Below are 13759 nucleotides of genomic sequence, written 5' to 3' on the forward strand. Positions count from 1 at the left end.
AAGTTCTATTAGGTGTTGGCAGATGCCATCTTACATTTAGCATTAAGTATATTTATAAGGTACCTGCTTAATTGTGGCATGGGATTGTGGCTTAGCTATATTTTTCTGCTTTAATCATTCAACCTGGGACATTTTTGATGGAGAATGTGACCAGAGATATCTTTTGATTATTAAATAGCATCTTTTGACTTTTTTTTTATCTTTTTGTCTTTTTGTCTTTTCTAGGGCCGCACTGGAGACATATGGAGGGTTCCCAGGCTAAGGGTCTAATTGGAGCTGTAGCTGCCAGCCTATGCCAGAGCCATAGCAACTTGAGATCCGAGCCGTGTCTGCGACCTACACCACAGCTCATGGCAACGCCAGATTCTTAACCCCACTGATCAAGGCCAGGGATCGAACCCGCAACCTCATGGTTCCTAGTTGGATTCCTTAACCACTGAGCCATGTCGGAAACTCTTGACTTTTTAATTTTTTTTGTTTCATTTTGTTTTTGCTTTTTAGGGCCTTACCCACAGCATATGGAGTTTCCCAGGCTAGGGGTTGAATCAGAGCTGCAGCTGCCAGCCCATACCACGGCCATAGCAACACCATACCTGAGCTGTGTCTTCGACCTACACCACAGCCCACGGCAACACCAGATTCTTAACGCACCGAGCGAGGCCAGGGGTCGAAGCTACAGCCTCATGGTTACTAGTCAGATTTATTTCAGACTTGCCACAACAGGAACTCCCAAACAGTGTCTTTTGACTATTGGACACTCTAGTAATGGTGAATTCCTCATGTTTTGTAGGAGTGAGTTTATTTTTCTGGTACTTAAGTGAAATTAAGGATTGAAAGTCAAATGCCTTTTAAAATTTAACCTTCTTGAGTTCCCGTCATGGCATAATGGAAATGAATCCGACTAGGAACCATTAGTTTTCAGGTTTGATCCCTGGCCTGCCTCAGTGAATTAAGGATCTGGCGTTGCCCTTAGCTGTGGTGTAGGTCACAGATGCGACTCAGATCCTGCGTTGCTGTGGCTGAGGTGTAGGCCAGCAGCTTTAGCTCTGATTTGACCCCTGCTCTGGGAACCTCCATGTGCTGTAGGTGTGGCCCTAAAAAGCAAAATAAATAAATAAATAAATTTAACGTTCTGTTTGATAAATCTAATGACAATACATGCTAGAAATATTTTAATTGACAAAGATAAAATTGAAAGATTGAGCCATTGGATTCAAAATTGTATTTTATTAGTGTGATAGTTGTGAGAAAAACATATTTCATTAGCTATTTCAAGTGTATTTTTAATGAACTTCCTTTAAAGTACTTTGGGAAATTAAGTTTAATTATTGTATAAAGTTTTTCTATAAATTGGTCTCCTATTTTCTATCTTTTTTGCATTCCTCTCATCTTTTCAAAGCCCAAAACAAATCTTAGTTTATAAAAGAAAGTATTGTAGAAGAAGGACATAATATTAGGAAGATAGGGCATGTAAAATTACTTCCTCCACTTGAAACTCTTTGTTTATATAGCAGGAGTGAAACATGATCAGTTCTAAAATGAAGTTAAGTCTAGAAGGTATATCTACTTTTATTTTTTTGTCTTTTTTTGCTATTTCTTGGGCCGCTGCCACGGCATATGGAGGTTCCCAGGCTAGGGGTCAAATCGGAGCTGTAGCTGCCAGCCTACGCCAGAGCCACAGCAACGCGGGATCTGAGCCGCATCTGCAACCTACACACCACAGCTCACGGCAACGCCGGATCGTCAACCCACTGAGTAAGGGCAGGGACCGAACCCGCAACCTCATGCATGGTTCCTAGTCAGATTCGTTAACAACTGCGCCACAACGGGAACTCCAGGAGGTATATCTACTTTTAAAAGAGCTTTTCCCACTTCATTTCAGGTATAGTTTACGTTAGAATGTTAAGTATATAAATCTTTTTTGGAGAAATCTTTTCTAATTTTGTTTATGTTTAACTTATTTTTTTTTTCAGTGCTGTCAAAGGGAAAACCCCTCAAGTGGGTGACAGAGTACTGGTTGAAGCTACATATAATCCTAATATGCCTTTTAAATGGAATGCACAAAGAATTCAGACACTACCAAATCAGGTATATCAAATATTGTTAGGTATCATAAAAACTTGGTGAACGAGTCATCCAATTTACAAAAATTTTTCTTTTTTAAAAAATATTTTATTTCTTTATTTTTTTAAGAATCAGTCTCAAACCCAACCTTTACTGAAGACTCCTCCAGCTGTACTTCAGCCAATTGCACCGCAGACGACATTTGGTGTTCAGGCTCAGCCGCAGCCCCAGTCACTGCTACAGGCACAGATTTCAGCAGCTTCTATTACACCACTATTGCAGACTCAGCCACAGCCTTTATTACAACAGCCACAGCAGAAAGGTATCACATGGAATGTGTCTTTGCTTTTCATGTTTCAGGTTAATATGTAACGGTTTAGTAATTCAAATAATGAGAATATGTTATTAATTACAAAAAAGACAGAGACTTCCAGCATGCTTGAAGGGAAGCTTAAATATCTTGCATAGGTCACTTCTATTTGGAAGTTTTTTTATTTCTCTTATTCAAAGACATGCTTCTTGTGGACTTAAATATCAAAACTAATAATTTTCTGCCCTGCCTTTGATATCTGTAATAGAAAAAAATGGTTTGACACTTATTTCTTAGGAACTTGGTATTTAATATACCTGTAGAGTCTGGCACATTGCAGTTACTGAACTATAGTGCATCAAATAAATAAGCTCCTTTAAATTTTCTCTTGCAAACTGATAATTTGAAACCTTGAATTTTTTAAAAAATCAAAACAATGTTAAAAATTAATTCCTTGGGCATTTCCCTTTGTGGCTCAGCAGTAATGAACCAGTGAGTATCTATGAAGACGCAGGTTCGATCGCTGGCCCCACTCAGTGGGTTAAGGATCCAGGGTTGCTGTGAGCTGCAGCGTATGCCGGAGATGCAGCTCGGATCTGGCCTTACTGTGGCTATGGTGTACGTCATAGCTCCAGATGGACCCCTAGCCTGGGAGTTTCCATAAAAAGTAAAAAGCAAATAATTGAGGCATTTTCTCTTTTATTGTGAATTGACAAAAATATAGCAGAGTGATAAATCAGACTGCAGTGTACTGAGGTATTGTTTTAAATGAACATCTGTGTAATCACTACTTGGGTAGAAAAAGTACAGCATTGCTAGTTACCTCTTTTTCTTTTTTAATAGTGTTACTCTAAGTATGTATGTATGTATAATATAGCTTTGTTTGAGTCTTACATAATGTGTAATTGCATCTATATATAATCTTTTTTTGTAAGATTTTTGTTCAACATTATATTTTAAAGTTTCTTTTTTTTTTTTTTTGTCTTTTTGCTATTTCTTTGGACCGCTCCTGCGGCATATGGAGGTTCCCAGGCCAGGGGTTGAATCGGAGCTGTAGCCACCGGCCTACGCCAGAGCCACAGCAATGCGGGATCCGAGCTGCATCTGCAACCTACACCACAGCTCACGGCAACGCCAGATTGTTAACCCACTGAGCAAGGGCAGGGACCGAACCGGCAACCTCATGGTTCCTAGTCGGATTCGTTAACCACTGTGCCATGACGGGAACTCCGGAACTCCATATTTTAAAGTTTCATACTGTTCATGTGGCTCTAGTTTTTGTTGTATTATTGCGTAATCTAATGTATGAATATTTTACAATTTTTCTGTTCTTCTTTGTTTTGGGTTTTGTTTTTTTTTTTGCTTTTTAGGGCTGCACTCTCGACATATGGAGTTTCCCAAGCTAGGGGTCAAATTGTAGCTGTGGCTGCTGGCCTACACCACAGCGACAGCATCGTGGGATCTGAGCTGCGTCTGCAACCTACCGCAATGCTGGATCCTTAACCCAGTGAGCAAGGCCAGGGATTAAACCTGTGTCTCATGGATGCTAGTCAGACTTGTTACTTGCTGAGCCACGACAGGAACTCCTCAAATATCTTTAAAAAAATTTTTTTTGTTTGTTTCCTAAACAAAAATGTAGTAAAGTTTTTCATGTATTGTATTTGTTTTTTTTGGGGGGGAGGTGGCATGCAGAAGTTCCTAGGTCAGGAATTCACCTGAACCACGGCAGTAATGAAAGCCACTGAAGTGCAAAGACTGGATCCTTAACATGCTATGCCCCAAGGGAACTCTTCTTTAGTCTTTTTTTTTTTTTTTTTGTCTTTTTGTCTTTTGTTGTTGTTGTTGTTGCTATTTCTTGGGCCGCTCCCGCGGCACATGGAGGTTCCCAGGCTAGGGGTTGAATCGGAGCTGTAGCCACCGGCCTACGCCAGAGCCACAGCAACGCGGGATCTGAGCCGCGTCTGCAACCTACACCACAGCTCACGGCAACGCCGGATCGTTAACCCACTGAGCAAGGGCAGGGACCGAACCCGCAACCTCATGGTTCCTAGTCGGATTCGTTAACCACTGCGCCACGACGGGAACTCCTTTTTTTTTTTTTTTTTTTTTTTTGTCTTTTTGTCTTTTGTTGTTGTTGTTGTTGCTATTTCTTGGGCCGCTCCCGCGGCACATGGAGGTTCCCAACATTTTTAAAAGATTATTTTAAAATATACAAATGGGGAGTTCCCGTCATGACGCAGTGGTTAACGAATCTGACTAGGAACCATGAGGTTGCGGGTTCGATCGATCCCTGGCCTTGCTCAGTGGGTTAACGATCTGGCGTTGCCGTGAGCTGTGGTGTAGGTCGCAGATGCGGCTCGGATCCCGAGTTGCTGTGGCTCTGGCGTAGGTCAGTGGCTATAGCTCTGATTCGACCCCTAGCCTGGGAACCTCCATATGCTGCAGGAGCAGCCCCTAGAAATGGCAAGAAGGCAGAAAAAAAAAATTTTAAAGAAAATTAAAATTAAAAAAAATAATAAATGAAATATACAAATGGAAGTTCCCATCATGGCACAGTGGAAACGAACCCAACTAGGAACCATGAGGTTGCGGGTTTGATACCTGGCCTCGCTCAGTGGGTTAGGGATCTGGTATTGCTGTGAGCTGTGGTGTAGGTCGCACACTTGGCTCGGATCTGGCATTGCTGTGGCTGTGTCGTAGGCCAGCAGCTACAGCTCCAATTAGACCCCTAGCCTGGGAACCCTCATATGCCTCGAGTGCAGCCCTAAAAGGACAAAAGATATGTATATATGTATATGTATATATATGTGTGTGTGTGTATATATATATACACACACACACACACAAATGGTCTCTACCATTTACAGGTCACAGAACCGAAATAAAATGTTAGCAAATTTTTTATTAAAATTAAACCAGGTAATGCCTTTGAACTTTGTTTAAATAAATCAAAATAATCTTTTTCTGTGTCTTTTAAAGCTGGTTTATTGCAGCCTCCTGTCCGTATCGTTTCCCAGCCACAACCAGCACGGAGGTTAGATCCACCATCCAGATTTTCAGGAAGAAATGAGAGAGGAGATCAAGTACCTAACAGAAAAGATGACCGAAGGTAGGTTTTAAAAAATGTACTGTTTAAAAAATATATATTAAAAAAAAAAAAAAATGTACTGTTTGAGTTCCTCATGTGGCTCATTGGTGGTAACAAACGCAAGTAGTATCCATGAGGATACAGGTTCAATCCCTGGCCTCACTCAGTGGGTTAAGGATCTGGCATTGCTGTGAGCTCTTCTGTGAACAGATGAGGCTTGGATCTGGTGTTGCTGTGGCTGTGGTGGGCTGGCAGCTGCAGCTCCAATTCGACCTGTAGTCTGGGAACTTTCATATATTGCAGGTGTGACCCTAAAATAAAAAAATACGCACACAAACGCATATATACTGTTAAAAATATATAAAAATAAAGAACATAAAAATAAACTAGTGTTTTGTTTTGTTTTGTCTTTTTTTTGTTTTTTTTTAGGGCTGCACCCGTGGCATATGGAGGGTCCCAGGCTAGGGGTCTGATTGGAGCTGTAGCTCCTGGCCTACACCACAGCCACAGCAACGTGGGATCCGAGACACGTCTCTGACCTACACCACAGCTCACAGCAACACTGGATCTCGAACCCACTGAGCGAGGCCAGGGATCAAACCTGCAACCTCATGGTTCCTAGTCAGATTTGTTTCTGCTGAGCAGCAACGGGAACTCCAAAAATATAGTGTTAATAAACATTAAAAAAATAAAAATAAAAGTGAACTGTTGATAGTGGTGATCGTTGTAGTGTGAACACACTTAATGCCACTGAATCGTATACTTAAAAAGGGTTAAAGTAGTAAGTTTATGTTAAGTATATTCTACCACATTTTTCAAAAAGTTATTTTAAAAATGTATGCTGCGGAATCTTGCATTTATTACCTATTATTTCATTAATGAACTCTTTGATAATGTGAGAAATAATAGTAATTTTAGAAAAATTTGCTTTAAGTCGAGAAAGAGAGAGAGAAAGGCGTAGATCCAGAGAAAGATCTCCTCAGAGGAAACGTTCCCGGGAGAGATCTCCTCGAAGAGAGAGGGAGCGGTCACCACGGAGAGTTCGACGTGTTGTTCCACGTTATACAGTTCAGTTTTCAAAATTTTCTTTGGATTGGTAAGTTCTTCTTTTCCCCATTGTTTTTTTGAGTTACAGTTTCATAATTATGTTTATTTTTGATGGATGTTTTACAGAGGTATTTTTCTTACAACTTTCATTTCCTGGCCTTTAGTGCTCTTAAGGGTAGAAATGCAGTTTGAAGTAGCAATTTGAAGTAGTTCTTTGCAAGAGTGCATTGTTTCATACATTCATCAAAGATACTGGTTTCTGAAAGAGGCACCCTGTCTATAATGAATCATTTAAGATTCAGATCTATTGGTAACTATTAAGGTTATGCAATATTCATTGTGTATGAAGAGGTAGTGATAGTTCGCTAGTGAACCAATTGTTTTAAGTTAGCTGTGACAGTGTGGTGTAATAGAAACACACCTGCATATATACTCACAGACATATATACGTGTATATATACATAAATACATTTTTTGGTCTTGGGAATCAGGGGTAACTGGAAAGTTATGAAGAATTTCTGAGCTGCTGCTGTGAAATGGAATTTGTGTCACCTAGCCCAATTATGGAGAATATGAGTTGATTTCATGTATCTGAAGCACTTAACCTAGTGTGTGACCATTGTAGATAATAAGTGGTGGTTGGCATGTGGTGGCAACTAGTAATTCATAAAAAACAAATTCGGGAGTTTCCCCTGTTGAAAATGGGATCAGCAGCTTCTCTACATTGCCAGGACGCAGGTTCAATCCTGGGCTTGGCACAGTGCGTTAAAGAATACAGTGTTGGAGTTCCCGTCGTGGCGCAGTGGTTAACGAATCCGACTAGGACCCATGAGGTTGCGGGTTCGGTCCCTGCCCTTGCTCAGTGGGTTAACAATCCGGCGTTGCCGTGAGCTGTGGTGTAGGTTGCAGATGCGGCTCAGATCCCGCGTTGCTGTGGCTCTGGCGTAGGCCTGCGGCTACAGCTCCAATTCGACCCCTAGCCTGGAAACCTCCATATGCTGTGGCAGCGGCTTCAGTGTCGGTCGCAACTGCAGCTGGGATCTGATTACTGGCCTGAGGACTCCAAATGCTACAGGGTGGCCAAAAAAAAAAAAAGAAAAAGAAAAAGAAAGAAAGTGGTAAATGATTAGTTTACTCTAAGGAATTATCTAAGGCCTTGGTACTTTTGTATACATTAATTAACAGGTGGAAAAAACAAATTTACAGTAAAATAAGAAAGATTAGTCACTAAAATTTGCATTTAAAGAACTGTTTGGCATAGGAACAAATAACTGCATTTCAGTGTCTTGAGAGCGTATTGTTGCATTTTATCAGTATAATCAATATTCATAACTGGCCTATAAAAAGTTAGAATTCCTATGTATTCAGTTCTAGATTGAGTAAACCAGTGTATTATTAAGCTACTCAGTGCCTCCCAGAATCTTGCTTGATGACTTTACTTAGTTGTTGTGTAGTTGTTGTTCGCTTACTCTTGCTTGTAGTCAAATCAGCAACTATTCTTTTTTTTTTTTTAATTGTTATTTCCCCAATGCAAATTTTTTTTTCCTACTGTACAGTATGGTGACCCCGGTACCCATACACGTACACATTGTTTTCTCACATTATCATGCGCCATCATAATTCCCACAATTCCCAGTGCTACACAGCATGATCTCATTGCTAATCCATTCCACAGGCAATCGTCTATATCTATTAACCCCAAGCTCCCAATCCACCCCACTCCCTCCCCTCCCCCTTGGCAAACCACAAGTCTCTTCTCCAAGTCCATGATTTTCTTTTCTGTGGAAAGGTTCATTTGTGCCGTATGTTAGATTCCAGATAGAAGTGTTATCATATGGTATTTGTCATTCTCTTTCTGACTTACTTAAGTCAGTATAAGAGTCAGCAACTCTTCTGAAGTTTTACTAGTTTAAAACTAGTTTTACTAGTAAAACTTCTTGTCCTGATTACTTGTATACTTAGACATATCTTCTTTGCATTTTCAGAAATTCATTGGTAACAAAATCATTTCTTCAGCCCTTCAAATATTAACTAGAGCAGCTCTACTTTTAACCAGATCTGTTCCCAGTCTAGAGTGCTATTTTGGGAGAAGATGCATAGGAAATAAATTGAACAGCTGTCTTTCTCCTTCCACATTAAATCTTCAGTTTAACTTTATCACTTTGAAGTAAATTCCCAGAACATCAGATGAACACATTAAAAATAAAAGTGATTTAAATTTCTATACCTCTTCTCATCTGTAATTATGGAAATCAAGATTTTCTTTTCCTTTTTTTTTTTTTATGCTTTTTACTGCCGCACTAGCAGTATATGGAAGTTCCCAGGCTAGTGGTCGAATCAGAGCTGTAGCTGCTGGCCTACACCACAGCCATAGCAACTCCAGGATCCAAGCTGTATCTGCTACCTACACCATAGCTCATGGCAACACCAGATCCTTAACCCACTGAGCGAGGCCAGGGATCAAACCTGCATTCTCATGGATACTAATCGGGTTCATTACCAGTGAATGATGATAGGAACTCCAAGATTTCCTTATACTAATAAGATTATAAGAGACTTTATGCTAAGAAATGATATATTCTTATATTTTGTTTTATTATAGAATTTTTCTCCTATGAGATAAAAGCACAACTTCAAAAATTCTGGTGATGGAAAAATAGAATCCTTTAACATACTATTTGTATCACTTCTTTAAAAAACAAGAATAGGAGTGCCTACCATGGCACAGTAGGTTAAATGATCCAGCATTGCCACAACTGTGGTATATATAGGTCACAGCTGCAGCTTGGATTCAGTCCCTGGCCCTGGAATTTCCATAGCTGTGGATGTGGCCATAAAAAAATAAATAAATTTAAAAAAGAAATAAAAACACAAATAGCTGTTGTCATGTTTTTTGTTGTTCTGATGGCACAGTTATCCAAATAAGTTTAATTATGTCAGTAATCAAGTGAAAAGTTTATCATTCTATATTTTTATTTTTAGATTTCAAAGAAAAAGACATCCCTGTAGATAGACTAGTTCACATTTTGTACTCTTGTCTCTAGTTGTCTTTTAAAAGAATAAATGTAGTTATCTTTTTATCTTACAAATTATTGATGTTTTCCACTTTTCATTATGCTTTTAATAGAAATCTTTCGGCCTTTTATCAGATTGCTTTACTCAAAAGTTTCTCTCTTCTAAAAGTTCTGCTTCTTAGGAAAAAGGAAATCTTCCTTTTAAAAAGTCAGTATGCCAGATTTAAAAAGCAAGAAATGTATCCTCCTTTTATATAATAAATAATCAGGTATGAATCTTAGTCATTAAGTAGAGAGGTATGGAGATGTAGATAATCCAGAAAACATTTGGGTTTTGCTTTCATGTGGATTTTTATGTTTAATTTTAAATGTAACTGCCTGATCTAGGTCTTACTATAGAATAAAGATTGTGTTCTACCCTGTATAAGCCTGATTAAAGAGCACTCGTACTGATTTGGCACCACTCTTCTTTGTATCCATCTATGTGAACCATACTTTTCTCAAAAATGCAACTTCAACTGTGGCGGAATTACTTTTGTTCAGATCTTCTCTGGAGCTTGGGTTGAAGTTTTAAGCTACACACAAAAAATAAATAAAAATAACAAATAGGTACTAGTTTTTTATTCAAAGCTATAAGTAAACATATTTGAAAATGACAGTTTCATATGCCTGTGTGTAAAGAGCTATAGCTCATTAAATAGTTAGCTGTTCATTTTCAGCTGCTTTTTAATGGTATCAGGTTATATATTTAGCTTCATAATTAAATGAATGTTCGCATGTTCTTTAGTATTAAGGTTGTTTATTCACTACTCATATCTGTTTTTCAGTCCTAGTTGTGACATGATGGAACTAAGGCGCCGTTATCAGAATTTATATATACCTAGTGACTTTTTTGATGCTCAGTTTACATGGGTGGATGCTTTCCCTTTGTCAAGACCATTTCAGCTGGGAAATTACTGCAATTTCTATGTAATGCACAGAGAAGTAGAGTCCTTAGAAAAAAATATTGCCGTTCTTGATCCACCAGATGCTGATCACTTATACAGTGCAAAGGTTTGTATTATGTGTGTGATATACAGCTAAAATTTCTGAGCAGTTATTAAGAGTGTATGTGGAATTAACCTTCAGAAAATGGTTATTACATTTAAGAGCTAAATACCTGTATTTGCTTCTTGACTGACTGATTCTGTTTTGGTTAGATGAGTAATTTAATTTAACCTCTTTGTGCCTTAACTCTTAAGTTGTAAATATTTTTTAGCATTTTGAACCTCATAAAAACGTGAAGATGAAATTCATTTTACTGAGTTTTTGGAAATGTTCTGTGGCTTCTGGTAGCCCCAGGTGAAATGTAATTTTAGGTGAATGCACCGTATGTTAGTCTTAGGGTACCATTCAGTATATTGCTTATGGTCAGTAGTTTTCTGCTGTATTAGAACATTGATCAAAAAGTACTCCTAGGATTTCCCGTTGTGGCTCAGCAGAAACGAATCTGACTATTATCCATGAGGACACAGTTTCGATCCCTGGCCTTGCTTAGTGGGTTAAGGGTCCGGCATTGCCATGAGCTGTGGTAGGTCCCAGACATGGCTCGGGTCTGACATTGCTATGGCTGTGGTGGAGGCTACAGCTCCAATTCGACCCCAAGCCTGGGAACCTCCATATGCTGTACCTGTGGCCCTAAAAAGACCAAAAAAGAAAAAAAAAGAAAAAATCTTAAGAAGTTAAAATTTTATAAGGTATCTAATACCATTTCTGCTATAGCATTTTACTTTCCATTTTTATAAAAATCTTCAGATCTAATATATGTAAGGATAATTAGTAGAGCTTCTCATTTTTTTACATTACTTTAGACTTTTGACAGGATTGAATTATTTGACTATAATAGGTAATGCTGATGGCTAGCCCTAGTATGGAAGATTTGTATCATAAGTCATGTGCTCTTGCTGAAGACCCACAAGAACTTCGAGATGGATTTCAACATCCTGCTAGACTTGTTAAGGTAAAATGGAACATTTATTTTAAATTTAAGTATATATTTGCCTTGCTTAGTTCTGTCTGCATATAAAACTAAAATTACTACTTTTTAAATTTTGTTGATTTGTTTTATAACTAGTTTTTAATATAGTTAAGGCACTGAGTGATGTAGATGTTTTTCTCATTTCAGGTAATGCCTGTATCTTATTTGTATGTCACTAGTTCAGCTGTCCTTTTGATACCTTATATTTGAAGCATGTAAAATCTTAGTGATACGAATTTAGTGTATCTGGATGATCTTAAAGTTTGAATTATAGTGTTTTTTTTAAAAGAGCTTTTTATCTGAGGAAATACTTTAGAAGGATGAGTTATGATGTGTAAATCCTATTCCATTGCTGAAATGCAGTGTGGAACACGATGAACTGAACTCTTCCTTGACTGACATACCAGAGGTAGTAAAAATGACATTGGAAAGATTTGTTCCTTTACTTTTCAAGTATTTTATTTGTAATATGACAAGTTGCATAATATATGTAAATGATTCTTTTTTTTAAATTAGTTTTTAGTGGGCATGAAAGGCAAGGATGAAGCCATGGCCATCGGAGGTCATTGGTCTCCTTCGTTGGATGGACCAGACCCAGAAAAAGACCCCTCTGTGTTGATTAAGACTGCTATTCGTTGTTGTAAGGCTCTGACAGGCATTGATCTAAGTGTATGCACACAATGGTAAGTACCAATTTATTTCTTGATTAGAAATGTTTTTTTAATAGTTTATGTAGATGTTCTTGTGTATCAGTCTTTTCCCCCCCTTATTTTAGCATTCTTGATCATGCAGTAATCTCAAAGGAAAATACCCATTTGTAGCAAAAGTTTATTTGGTGCCAAAATTGTTCGGGGGTAAAAGGATTAAGAACTAATCAAAATAAAGTGAAAATTTAAATGTTTTGTTATGCCGTACTTTGGAAGTTGGATGTATGTTGAAAATATTTTTCATTTCATGCATAGCTGGAGAAGATCGTCAAGAGAGAACTTCATTTCATTACAATTCTTTTGTTATAAAATGATGTAGTTGCTGTTTTTTTTTTTTTTTTTGTTCAGCCATATTTTCTCTTGAGGCTTATTTGTCCTGTGTATTTTAGTGTATTTCTCGTGACTTAATTGAAAATATTCTTTTTTAGCACATGAAATCTGAACAGCTATCCAGCTTCGTCAGGTATTCTCTAAAATATGGGTAGCTCTGTAATCAAACTTGAAATGCCTTGGGGAACATATTCTTCTTTTAACCATAAACTATTGTACAAATGTACCAAAAGAGGAACTATGGCTTCTATAATTTTTTTTTTCTTTAGACCAACCTCAAGTTCTTGCAGCAAAATTTCTTTACTTGATGTGCTACAAGTGAACTAGGGTCTTTAAAATGTATTTTAGAATTTTTTTTCCAACATGCTTCTTCCCTTGCAACAGGTACCGTTTTGCAGAGATTCGCTACCATCGCCCTGAGGAGACCCACAAGGGGCGTACAGTTCCAGCTCATGTGGAGACAGTGGTTTTATTTTTCCCGGATGTTTGGCATTGCCTTCCCACCCGCTCAGAGTGGGAAACCCTCTCCCGAGGATACAAGCAGCAGCTGGTCGAGAAGCTTCAGGGTGAACGCAAGGAGGCTGATGGAGAACAGGCACTGAACGCTAATCCCTTTTTCTATTTCCGCTTCTCACAGGCACAGGAACACAGGCACAAATGCACACCACACACTACATAACAAACACACACGGAGGAACATAACTGGTAACAGCGACTGGTAATCCAGCTTTCAGCAGTATAGTTGATGTTCTTTTCTCTGTAAAAAAAAAAATCTGTCTAATATGTTAACTTTAAGTGCTAAGGCCTCAAAGGAAAATAAGTTGTGCTTAAATTGCACAGAATTTTGTTTTTATCATAGGTCTAGTTGCTGGAATCTGGGACCAGTTGTTGAGCAAGATTCAGTATTAAGCCATTTTAAATATTTTGCCATTTTCTAAAATTTAAAAAATTTTCTCTTTCACGGTCATCAGTTCTAGTCATGGATATTTGAAATTGGACAACCACAAGTCTGAGAGATTTGAAATTTCAGGCTATGTGGCAACGTCTTTGGTACATTTGAAAGGTCTGACTAAATCAGTCTTAACTTTGGGTGGCTTGAAAATTGGGGCAAGATCACACACTGTGTGGTTAGTGGAGACCGGCAGTGTTTGTGCATCCCTGATATCCTTTGTGTTGTAATTT

At 38.3% G+C, this 13759-nt stretch overlaps 2 protein-coding genes and 1 non-coding gene across 20 annotated transcripts in view; 2 read left to right on the forward strand and 1 right to left on the reverse strand.

The window, feature by feature from the left end:
* Positions 1 to 13759, reverse strand: part of DNA2 (DNA replication helicase/nuclease 2) — a 349771-nt gene that overhangs the window by 304009 nt on the left and 32003 nt on the right. The window lies entirely within an intron of this gene.
* CCAR1 (cell division cycle and apoptosis regulator 1) overlaps positions 1 to 13759 on the forward strand; it is a 68095-nt gene that overhangs the window by 23174 nt on the left and 31162 nt on the right. For 17 of the 18 annotated variants that reach the window (XR_014828001.1, XR_014828000.1, XR_014828002.1 and 14 more), the window contains 8 exons: positions 1974 to 2088; positions 2194 to 2386; positions 5354 to 5483; positions 6397 to 6558; positions 10351 to 10576; positions 11409 to 11522; positions 12057 to 12223; positions 12962 to 13172. Coding sequence is in view for 15 of the 18 variants with exons in the window: in XM_021072498.2 (XP_020928157.2) it covers positions 1974 to 2088; positions 2194 to 2386; positions 5354 to 5483; positions 6397 to 6558; positions 10351 to 10576; positions 11409 to 11522; positions 12057 to 12223; positions 12962 to 13172 (1318 nt within the window). In the remaining 3 variants the exon portion in view is untranslated. Of the gene's footprint in view, positions 1 to 1973; positions 2089 to 2193; positions 2387 to 5353; positions 5484 to 6396; positions 6559 to 10350; positions 10577 to 11373; positions 11523 to 12056; positions 12224 to 12961; positions 13173 to 13759 lie in introns of all 18 variants that reach the window. The other variant, XM_084997075.1, reaches the window with a different exon arrangement.
* LOC146396857 (small nucleolar RNA SNORD98) lies at positions 11863 to 11927 on the forward strand. Its single transcript, XR_014828616.1, has one exon. It is a non-coding gene; the product is annotated as a small nucleolar RNA SNORD98 (small nucleolar RNA).

The sequence above is a fragment of the Sus scrofa genome, chromosome 14 (genome assembly GCF_054392235.1).
Source record: "Sus scrofa isolate SSC_HxYL_T2T_F1_AM1 chromosome 14, Sscrofa_HxYL_maternal_Yorkshire_Landrace_v2.0, whole genome shotgun sequence".
Classification (NCBI taxonomy): Eukaryota; Metazoa; Chordata; class Mammalia; order Artiodactyla; family Suidae; genus Sus; species Sus scrofa.